This window comes from Leucopleurus acutus (assembly GCF_964270905.1).
Source record: "Leucopleurus acutus genome assembly, chromosome: 4".
NCBI lineage: Eukaryota > Metazoa > Chordata > Mammalia > Artiodactyla > Delphinidae > Leucopleurus > Leucopleurus acutus.
This window is the reverse complement of record NC_139146.1, coordinates 114,511,736-114,523,955: the sequence shown is the minus strand read 5'-3', so window position 1 is coordinate 114,523,955 and position 12,220 is coordinate 114,511,736. Positions and strand designations below refer to the sequence as shown.

Below are 12,220 nucleotides of genomic sequence, written 5' to 3'. Positions count from 1 at the left end.
TGTTCCTTTCACGTTTCCTGTGCAAGATTACCCACCTTCCTGTGCAAAACACAAACTTTGAAGCCATCTTTAACTACTCTTTCTTCCTCACCTCCTACATCCTATAAATGTCCAAGTCCTTTTTAATCTAACTGCTTAATACCTCTCAATTTTCATTTCAGATTACCCTCATTGACACTATTTGGTTCAGTTCTACTTTGGTCCTTATTTGAAATTCACTGAGAAGTTCTTTAAAAAATTTTTTTTTAATTGAGGTAACATTGGTTTATAACATTATATAAGCTTCATGTATACAAATATTAAGTTTTGACTTCTGTATACACTACAGTATGCTCACCACCAAAAGTCTAGTTTCCATCTGTCAGCATACAGTTGACCCCCTTTACCCATTTTGCCCTCTGGCTCTTCCCCTCTGGTAGCCATCAATTTGTTCTCTGTATCTAGGTGCTTGTTTTTGTTTTGTTTTGTTTCTTTGTTTTTATATTCCACATATGAATGAAATCGTACATATTTGTCTTTCTCCATCTGACTTATTTCACTTAGTACCCTCAAGGTCCATCCATGTTGTCACAAATGTCAAGATTCCATTTTTTTATGGTTGAGTAGTATTCCATTGTACATAGATACTACGTCTTCTTTAGCCATTCATCCATCAGTGGGCACTACATTGCTGCTTCTATATCTTGGCAATTGTAAATAATGCTGCAGTGAACATCAGGGTGCATATATCTTTTTGAATTGGTGTTTTTGTATTCTTCAGATAACTACCCAGAAGTGGAATAACTGGATCATATGGTAGTTCCATTCTTAATTTTTTGGGGAAACTCCATCCTGTTTTTCATAGTAGGTGCACCAATTTCCATTCCTACCAACAGTGAAATACACTATGACATTGTTAACTGGTCTTCTACTGTAGAAATTTACTCTTCCAATCCATGCTCTATGATGCAACAAGTGATATTTGTAAAACACAATTCTGACCATATTTCTGCCTGGCTTAAAAACTCATAAGACTAATTCTAAATATCTAAATATGGCATCCTGTGTTCTTTATTATCCTTCTCCTACTCTCCTTTTCAGCCTCAAGCCATATATTCTCACTCTCACATTCTGTGTTGATGCCATATTGAATGGCTTTTATTCCTTGACTGTTCTGTGCCTTTCTTATCTTCCAGCTTGTCAAATAGTGCTCCATCTTCTTGGGTCCCTTTTTAATCTCTTTTCCTAACTAATTCTTGATCATCCTTTAGGATTCATCATAGAGGTGACTTCCTGCAGGAAATCTTTGTTGATACCCCCGTGCAAGGCTCAGTCGGTTGTAACTCCCACATGATCCTCTAGTACCTTTGTGCTTATACCTATTTTAGTTAATATCACATTTTATTGTAATTGTTCATGTGGCTTCCTTTCAATTACATTGTAATGCTGTGTTTCATTTGTTATTGCAGCCCTATTACCAAGCACAGCCTAGGTTGGCCTATTGTAGGCAATTTATAAATATTGGAGTAATAGACTGAGTGATTGATTGAACTTACTGGCCAACATTCAGAAACCAATTTGGAGCACAGTTTTAAGTGTTAGGTTCAGGCACACAGCTCAACATAGTTGCAGTGCTGGGTTTTATCAAGATAACATTTTGTAACAGGAAGGAAATAGCTTTGAAAATTTTCTTTACATGAACTTGCATGCCATTATATGTTATACTAGGCATTTTTGGAACAATTTAGCTCTCTCTATTTTTATATGGAAGTAAGTAGAAGAGAAATTCTTCAAAGTAAACAAAAAAGTATTAGGCAATTATTTCTTTGCTGCAATACATTCTTCTATATTATCTGTGCTGTTTTTTAACTTGGATCTAAAATGTTTATATAAAAGTACCTTGATAGCTGAATAATTTTTTAGACAAATAGTCAGATGTTACAGTAATTTATAGAGTACCCGCTGTGTTCCAGGCACTGTGTGGGACATTTTATGTACATTATTTTATCAAGCTCTCCTCCCCAAAGCAACTCTGAAATAGGTACAGTTATCCACCTTTTACACATTGAAGAATGCAAGATTGAGAGGGTAGTGACTAGGGTTCAAACCTATAACTCCTGATTCCCCAACATGTGGGCTGAATCTATTATCCCCTTTTTCAATTTTATTTTATTCTTGGGACAGATAAAGATAAACTCTTTACTCACCTCTCCTTTATGGAATTATGTGCAAACAATATGGCTTTAATACATTTTTGCCCATAATAAAGTTTCTGTAACTGAGAGTATGAGTTCTACTGTCCTAAATATACTAACCAGCAATAAAAGTTATATAGCAATCAGAATGAGAAATCCATAGATACTAGCGCAAGTTACATAAAATATGACAAAACATGATATACGTATATTGGAGTCTTGGGGCAAAGAAAGGTCAAGGTATTGAGTCTGGGTTAGAGGGTGAGATGGGTTTTATCAATCTGTTTGCCAGCAATGGAGTAGCAGAGCTTTGGACAAAAGTATCAGCTCATAGCAGTGCCAGTATCATACCAATAATTTCAAAATTTTTTCTAAAGAAACAACAAAATTTAAAAGCAGAAATAACTTTTAGAGTGTGTTTTCATGTTTGCAACACTTCTGAAAAAATTTCCCAGCAAATATATATACATATAAAAATATACACATATGTTCACAAATAAATATCATATAGTAAATGCCATTATAACTATGAGAAATATGTGAATATAGTAAGAAATTGGAAGAGTGACACTGGAGAAGTGAGACAAAGCTCTCGCCAGTGAGTGAAATTTAGATGTAAGACCCTAAAGCACTTACTGAGGATTAAGGTGGTATGCAGTAGAAGTGAAAGCACTTTGACTACAGAGCCAGAGAAGTCCAATATTTGGGTAAGTTACCTTTTTAAGCTTCAGGTCCTTTATTTGGAAAATGGAGATAATGCTATAGCCTCCCTCAGTGGGTTGTTGTGAGAATTAAGTGAGATGTGTTAATGTGTTTAGCTCATAGTAAGGAATCGGGGCTTCCCTGGTGGCGCAGTGGTTGGGAATCCGCCTGCCGATGCAGGGGACACGGGTTCGTGCCCTGGTCCGGGAGGATCCCACATGCCGCGGAGCGGCTGGGCCCGTGAGCCATGGCCGCTGGGCCTACGCGTCCGGAGCTTGTAACTCCGCTGTGAGAGAGGCCACAGCAGTGAGAGGCCCCTGTACCGCAAAAACAAAAACAAAAACAAAAACAAAACATAGTAAGGAATCGATAAACAAAGTACTGTTGTTTCTGGTAGTGGTTTGATCGTGCTACTACTGCTCTCAGGAAGGTGAATATTATATTGTTTCAACTGAATCCATGTGTCAAAAGAATCATCCGGTGGCTTTCCATGTCTGTGGAGACTAACTCAGTTTGATCAGACACCAGCTACATTATACTAGACTGAGATTTTAAGAATAATGTGCAAATTGGTTTGGTTGCCTACAAGACCTCATCAGCATGCTATGGGAAACTATAGAAAAGAGTGAATTTTGTTATAAAATACATCTTCTGTTCTTATTCCATTTGGATAAGCATTAAATGTTTCCTTCATTAATTAGAGAACTGGTTCATTTCTGGTGAGTTCTACGTGCCAGATTATAAACAACTTTGGTCAATGTCTACTGATCCCTTTAAAGTTGAATCAATAAGATTACCTGCAACAATCATACATTATTATGAATCCAGTAAACTTCCCTCACAAACCAAAACCATGCTTTCTGTGTCATATGCTTTCTGGTACATGCTTTAAAGTAGAGGAATTAGGATCTAGGAAACATTATTTTTGGATTGAACTATGCTTAATCTTCCAAAAACACAAAGCAAAACAAGGCACTGAGTTCTGCAGAAAAAGCAAGTAGGTTTAAGTTTTCTTTCTTAAATAAGCCACTTGGCATTCTGTGTTGGCATAGTTCAGAAGTTTAGTTAAGTTGATATAAGTACCCCAAGTTCTTGTTCTTTTCTGGATTTAGCTAAACTTTTTTTTTTTAACAAAATGGTTTAAAGGGAATATTTTACAAGGAATATTTTTAATAGGAGTAATCCTGAATTTTGAAGAAGAGTTCAGCTAGAAGTTTGCTAGTCCTGTCTTTCCTGGGGGTTCTAGCCCTGTAAGAGTCCAAACTAAATATCACATTGAGGGAAAAAAACACATTAAGAACTTTCATTTCTTCAAGCCTGTGTGGTATGATGGAAAGAATTCAGAATTTGTGAGAATCCTAGCTTTACCACTTTGGGCAAGGTAATTAACATTTTGGGGCCTATGTACCCCAGCTGTAAAACTGTGAAACTACTTACTTTAAGAGTTCTTTTAAGAATTAGATGAGATAATATCCATAAAGTGTCCAGGATAGCATCTGGCCCATGGTAGGGACTGAATAATATTTCTCATCTCCTCTCCCTAGCATCATTACTGAAAATCTTACCAGTGGCTTGAGATTGCTTCTGTTTTATCCTAACTCTCAATAGCTAATAGTATTTGGCACACAACTCAACGCATAGAGAAGAAATCATCTAAATTTAGAGTAATTAAGGCAAAGTTTCTGGCTTTTAATTCTTGGAATTTAGAATATTTTGTGAGCATTGGAGCATGGTGTTCTATAGAAGCTAGATTAACAAAATGCTGCCTACTGCTTCCACATTAATAAATGGATAGCTTTGTTTTGTTGGTATACTGATTATTCTGTGGTAATATACTTCATAAGCTCTTTTGGAAAAGAGCTGTTTCCTCAATACTTTAAAAACTCCTTGTCATCTTTTTCTCTTTGATATCTTCTTAGAGCTATGAAAAAAAATTACCTACTGATCCCAAATGATAAATTATTAGAATCTGAATTAATGAAATTGTAATTATTTTTAATTGTATTATTAGTTGAAATCATATTTTCAGAATGAGAGCTATATTTCTTAGCAATGGACAAAAATTATTCTCCTTTTTTTCTACCTTTGTCAGGATATTTTAAAATCCTGAACATTTACAACAAATGCCTACAAATATGTAAATTGCATTCCTTTTTTTTTTCATTTAGTTTACTCTGTCTTTCATGATCACTTTCTCTATATTTTATCTTTCAGTGGTTTGTTATTTCCATTTTTTAAAAAATTTTATTTTATTGAAGTATAGTTGATTTACAATATTGTGTTAGTTTCTGGTGTATAGAAAAGTGATTCAATTATACATATATACATTTTTTTCCATATTCTTTTCCATTATGGTTTATCACAGGATATTGAATATAGTTCCCTGTGCTATACATTAAGACCTTATTGTTTATCCATTTTATATATAATAGTTTGCATCTTGTAATAACTATTTTTTTAATATCTTTATTGGAGTATAATTGCTTTACAATGTTGTGTTAGTTTCTGCTGTACAACAGAGTGAATCAGCTATATGTATACACATATCCCCATACCCCCTCCCTCTTGAGCCTCCCTCCCACCCTCCCTATCCCACCCCTTTAGGTCATCACAAAGCATTGAGATGATCTCCCTGTGCTGTGTAGCAGCTTCCCACTAACCATGCATTTTACATTTGTTAGTGTATATATGTCAATGCTACTCTCTCACTTTGTCCCAGCTTCCCCTTCCCCTCTCTGTGTCCTCAACTCCATTCTCTACATCTGTGTTTTTATTCCTGCCCTGCCACCAGGTTCATCAGTACCGGTTTTTTTAGATTCCATATATATGTGTTAGCATACGGTGTTTGTTTTTCTCTTTCTGACTTACTTCACTCTGCATGACAGACTCTAGGTCCATCCACCTCACTATAAATAACTCAATTTTGTTTCCTTTTATGGCTGAGTAATATTCCATTGTACATATGTGCCACATCTTCTTTCTCCATTCATCTGTTGATGGACACTTAGGTTGCTTCCATGTCCTGGCTATTGTAAATAGAGCTGCAATGAACATTGTGGTACCTGACTCTTTTTGAGTTATGGTTTTCTCAGGGTATATGCCTAATAGTGGGATGCTGGGTCGTATGGTAGTTCTATTTTTAGATTTTTAAGGAACCTCCATACTGTTCTCCATAGTGGCTGTATCAATTTACATTCCCACCAACAGTGCAAGAGCTTCCCTTTTCTCCACACCCTCTCCAGCATTTATTGTTTGTAGATTTTTTGATGATGGCCATTCTGACTGGTGTGAGGTGATACCTCATTGTGGTTTTGATTTTCATTTCTCTAATGATTAGTGATGTTGAGCATCCTTTCATATGTTTGTGGGCAATCTGTATATCTTCTTTGAAGAAATCTCTGTTTAGGTCTTCTACCCATTTTTGGATTGGGTTGTTTGTTTTTTTGGTATTGATCTGCATGAGCTTCTTGTATATTTTGGAGATTAATTCTTTGTCAGTTGCTTCATTTGCAAATATTTTCCCCCATTCTGAAGGTTGTCCTTTCATCTTGTTTATGGTTTCCTTTGCTGTGCTAAAGATTTTAAGTTTCATTAGTTCCCATTTGTTTATTTTTGATTTTATTTCCATTTCTCTAGGAAGTGGATCAAAAAGGATCCTGCTTTGATTTGTCTCATAGAGTGTTCTGCCTATGTTTTCCTCTAAGAGTTTTATAGTGTCTGGCCTTACATTTAGGTCTTTAATTCCATTTTGAGCTTATTTTTGTGTATGGTGTTAGGGAGTGTTCTAATTTCATTCTTTTATATGTAGCTGTCCAGTTTTCCCAGCACCACTTATTGAAGAGGCTGTCTTTTCTCCAATGTATATTCTTGCCTCCTTTGTCAATGATAAGGTGACCATATGTGCATGGGTTTATCTCTGGGTTTTCTATCCTGTTCCATTCATCTGTATTTCTCTTTTTGTGCCAGTACCATACTGTCTTGATTACCGTAGCTTTGTAGTATACTCTGAAGTCTGGGAACCTGATTCCTCCAGCTCCGTTTTTCTTTCTCAAGGTTGCTTTGGCTATTCAGGGCATCTTGTGTTTCCATACACATTGGAAAATTTTTTGCTCTAGTTCTGTGAAAAATGCCATTGGTAATTTGATAGGGATTGCACTGAATCTGTAGATTACTTTGGGTAGTATAGTCATTTTCACAATGTTGATTCTTCTCATCCAAGAACATGGTATATCTGTCCATCTGCTTGTATCATCTTTGATTTCTTTCATCAGTGTCTTATAATCTTCTGTATACAGGTCTTTTGCCTTCTTAGGTAGATTTATACCTAGGTATTTTATCCTTTTTGTTGCAGTGGCAAATCTGTTTCCTTAATTTGTCTTTCTGATTTTTCATCATTAGTGTATAGAAATCCAAGAGATTTCTGTGCATTAACTTTGTATTCTCCTACTTTACCAAATTCATTTATTAGTTCTAGTAGCTTTCTGGTGGCCTCTTTAGGATTCTCTATGTATAGTATCATGTCATCTGCAAACAGTGACTGTTTTAATCCTTTTCCAATTTGTATTCCTTTTATTTCTTTTTCTTCTCTGATTGCCATGGCTAAAACTTCCAAAACTATGTTGAATAATACTGGTAAGAGTGGGCACCCTTGTCTTGTTCCTGATCTTAGAGGAAATGCTTTCAGTTTTTCACCATTGAGAATGATGTTGGCTGTGGGTTTGTCATATATGCCTTTTATTATGTTGAGGTAACTTCCCTCTATGCCCAGTTTCTGTCTATTTCCATTTTTATATTCTTAAACAATGATCTTGTGATAATGGTAATGTCTAGAGACAGGGAAAAGCTGAGTCGGATGGAAGTATTTTCCCCATTTTAGGTTTTTGTGAACCTGAAACAATCTCAGCATTTTTCTGCATTAAGGAATTTTTAAATTTAATTCTTTTCCTAAAAATGTATTACTTTAAACTAGAACAATGACAACAACAGGAATTTCTTCATGTTTCTATTGACATTAATGCTTCTTTTAGGAAAAACTAGATCACTTAAGGAATTTGCCTCTGGTACTAGAACTAAGAAAGAAAAACGCTAAGATAACCGATCAAATGCTTTGACTTTTAAAGTAGACTCTCTGGCTAATTCTGAATTATTTAAGGAAAGAAAAATTTTCCACAAAACTCCAGTTTTTAATTACTCTTAATTTTTGTTTCTGCATTTTCTTTCAGAACTCTTGATGTTTCAGTGAGCTTTAATGGAGGAAATTCTGTCATCTCAGGCTCATTAATAGTCACAGCCACAGAATGTGTAAGTCACTGTTCACATAAAGTTACTTTTTAAAAAATAACTCTCTCCAGAAATAATTTATGGACCTTCAATATTGTTGCATCCTACAGTAAAGAAAGTACAAATAGTAACACTGGAGACCATTACAAGAAAATGTTTGTATAGAAGTTATTGTAGGTTGTTTTGTTTTTTCCTTTAGTCTCCTTTAAAGGGATCTTAAAGAGTATACATTATATTTTGATATTTATAAAATTGAAGTAATATTTAAATATTAGAATAAGGTAGGAAAATGATTTCCAAATGAAACATTTTTTTCTTAAAACATTAACTATGTAAAGGAAATAATGTCTTTCTGTTAATGAAGGTTGCATTATAGTATCTAAGACATTTATCATGTTTTTTAAATTATTAGTGCATCTTAATGAGTGAGCTTATTATTTTGTCCCTTTTAATGTTGGTGCTTTCTCAAGAGTAAGGAACTTGATTCTGAGAACTTTATAATATCTTGGTTTGAAACTACACTGAAACTATAATTTAGTTAAGATGGTTGATTTGCACTACCTAAGATGCAATATTTGGATATATAAATTCCATTGATAAGAGAGTGTTTTCCTTATAGTTAATTTTTTTGGTTTATCTTGACATTAGATTGTTGAACATGAAAACACAAAGCACTAAAAGGAACTGATCACATGGCTGATATTCTTATGAGTGCATTTTCTTTGTTAAAAATATATAAATCAATGCAAAAAAAAATCCTCCCCTTCAAAAGACCAAAATTCCAAACCTAAACATTTTCTCACATCTCATGATTTTTTTTTAACATCTTTATTGGAGTATAAAGGCTTTACAATGGTATGTTAGTTTCTGCTATATAACAAAGTGAACCAGCTATACATATACATATATCCCCATATCTCCTCCCTCTTGCATCTCCCTCCCACCCTCCCTATCCCACCTCTCTAGGTGGACACAAAGTACAGAGCTGATCTCCCTGTGCTATGCAGCTGCTACCCTCTAGCTATCTATTTTACATTTGGTAGTGTATATATGACCTTGCCACTCTCTCACTTCATCCCAGCTTACCCTTTCCCACCCCGTGTCCTCAAGTCCATTCTCTACCTCTGAGTCTTTATTCCTGTCCTGCCCCTAGGTTTGTCAGAACCAATTTTTTTTTTTTTAGATCCCATATATATGTGTTAGCATACAGTACTTATTTTTCTCTTTCTGACTTACTTCACTCTGTATGACAGTCTCTAAATCCATCCACCTCACTACAAATAACTCAAATTCGTTTCTTTTTATGGATGAGTAATATTCCATTGTATATATGTGCCATATCTTCTTTATCCATTCATCTGTCAATGGACACTTAGGTTGCTTCCATGTCCTGGCTATTGTAAATAGAGCTGCAATGAACGTTGTGGTACATGACTCTTTTTGAATTATGGTTTCCTCAGGGTATATGCCCAGTAGTGGGATTGCTGGATCATATAGTAGTTCTATTTTTAGTTTTTTAAGGAACCTCCATATTGTTCTCCATAATGACTGTATCAATTTACATTCCCACCAACAATGCAAGCGGATTCCCATTTCTCCACACCCTCTCCAGTATTTATTGTTTGTATAGTTTTTGATGTTGGCCATTCTGACCAGTGTGAGGTAATACCTCATTGTAGATTTGATTTGCATTTCTCTAATGATTAGTGACGTTGAGCATCATTTCATGGGTTTGTTGGCAATCTTTGGAGAAATGTCAATTTAGATCTTCCACCCATTGTTGGATTGGGTTGTTTGCTTTTTTTGATATTGAACTGCATGAGCTGCTTGTATATTTTGGAGATTAATCCTTTGTCAGTTGCTTCATTTGCAAATATTTTCTCCCATTCTGAAGGTTGTCTTTTCGTCTTGTTTATGGTTTCCTTTGCTGTGCTAAAGATTTTAAGTTTCATTAGTTCCCATTTGTTTATTTTTGTCTTTATTTCCATTTCTCTAGGAGGTGGGTCATAAAGGACCTTGCTGTGATTTATCTCATAGAATGTTCTGCCTAGGTTTCCCTCTAAGAGTTTTATAGTGCCTGGCCTTACATTTAGGTCTTTAATCCGTTTGAAGTTTATTTTTGTGTATGGTGTTAGAGAGTGTTCTAATTTCATTCTTTTACATGTAGCTGTCCAGTTTTCCCAGCACCATTTATTGAAGAGGCTGTCTTTTCTCCACTGTATATTCTTACCTCCTTTGTCAAAGATAAGGTGACCATATGTGCATGGGTTTATCTCTGGGCTTTCTATCCTGTTCCATTGATCTATATTTCTGTTTTTGTGCCAGTACCGTACTGTCTTGATGATTGTAGCTTTATAGTATAGTCTGAAGTCAGGGTGCCTGAATCCTCCAGTTCCATTTTTCGTTCTCAAGACTGCTTTGGCTATTTGGGGTCTTTTATGTTTCCATACAAATTGTGAAAATTTTTGTTGTAGTCCTATGAAAAACGCCAGTGGTAGTTTGATAGGGATTGCATTGAATCTGTAGATTGCTTTGGGTAGTAGAGTCATTTTCACAATGTTGATTCTTCCAATCCAAGAACATGGTATATCGCTCCATCTGTTTGTATCATCTTTAATTTCTTTCATCAGTGTCTTATAGTTTTCTGCATACAGGTCGTTTGTCTTCTTAGGTAGATTTATTCCTAGGTATTTTATTCTTTTTGTTGCAATGATAAATGGGAGTGTTTCTTTAATTTCTCTTTCAGATTTTTCATCATTAGTGTATAGGAATGCAGGAGATTTCTGTGCATCAATTTTGTATCCTGCTCCTTTACCAAATTCATTGATTAGCTCTAGTAGTTTTCTGGTAGCATCTTTAGGATTCTCTATGTATAGTGTCATGTCATCTGCAAACAATGACAGTTTTACTTCTTCTTTTATGATTTGGATTCCTTTTATTTCTTTTCTTCTCTGATTGCTGTGGCTAAAGCTTCCAAAACTATGTTGAATAATAGTTGCGAGAGTGGGCAACCTTCTCTACTTCCTGGTCTTAGTGGAAAAGGTTTCAGTTTTTAACCATTGAGAATGATGTTGTCTGTGGGCTTGTCATATATGACCTTTATTATGTTGAGGTAAGTTCCCTCTATGTCTACTTTCTGGAGGGTTTTAAATCATAAATGCATGTTGAATTTTGTTGAAAGCTTTTTGTGAATCTCTTGAGATGATCATATGGTTTTTATCCTTCAATTTGTTAATATGGTGTATCACATTGATTGATTTTCATATATTGAAGAATCCTTGCATTCCTAGGATAAACCCCACTTGATCATGGTGTATGATCCTTTTAATGTGCTGTTGGATTCTGTTTGCTAGTATTTTGTTGAGGAGTTTTGCATCTGTGTTCATCAGTGATACTGGTCTGTAGTTTTCTTTCTTTGTGTCATCTTTGGTTTTGGTATCAGGGTGATGGTGGCCTCGTAGAAGGAGTTTGGGAGTGTTCTGCTGTCTGCTATATTTTGGAAGAGTTTGAGAAGGATAGATGTTAGCTCTTCTCTAAATGTTTAATAGAATTCGCTGTGAACTCATCTGGTCCTGGGCTTTTGTTTGTTGGAAGATTTTCAATAACAGTCTCAATTTCAGTGCTTGTGATTGGTCTGTTTATATTTTCTATTTCTTCCTGGTTCAGTCTTGGAAGGTTGTGCTTTTCTAAGAATTTGTCTATTTCTTCCAGTTTGTCCATTTTATTGGCATGTAGTTTGTTGTAGTAATCTCTCATGATCCTTTGTATTTCTGCAGTATCAGTTGTTACTTCTCCTTCATTTCTAATTCTATTGATTTGAGTCTTCTCCGTTTTTTTCTTGATGAGTCTGGCTAATGGTTTATCAATTTTGTTTATCTTCTTAAAAAAACAGCTTTTAGTTTTATTGATCTTTTCTATCTTTTCTGTCATTTCATTTTCATTTATTTCTGCTCTGATCTTTATGATGTCTTTCCTTCTGCTATCTTTGGGGCTTTTTTGTTCTTCTTTCTCTAATTGCCTTAGGTGTAAGGTTAGTTTGTTTATTTGAGTTGTTTCTTGAGGTG

General features: G+C 35.1%; 1 protein-coding gene across 4 annotated transcripts in view; it reads left to right on the top strand.

The window, feature by feature from the left end:
• The window catches only part of ANTXR2 (ANTXR cell adhesion molecule 2), a 163,475-nt gene that overhangs the window by 48,221 nt on the left and 103,034 nt on the right, over positions 1 to 12,220 (top strand). For all 4 annotated transcript variants that reach the window (XM_082837613.1, XM_082837615.1, XM_082837614.1 and 1 more), the window contains one exon: positions 8,099 to 8,177. In XM_082837613.1, coding sequence (XP_082693739.1) covers positions 8,099 to 8,177 — 79 coding nt within the window. The remainder of the gene's footprint in view (positions 1 to 8,098; positions 8,178 to 12,220) is intronic.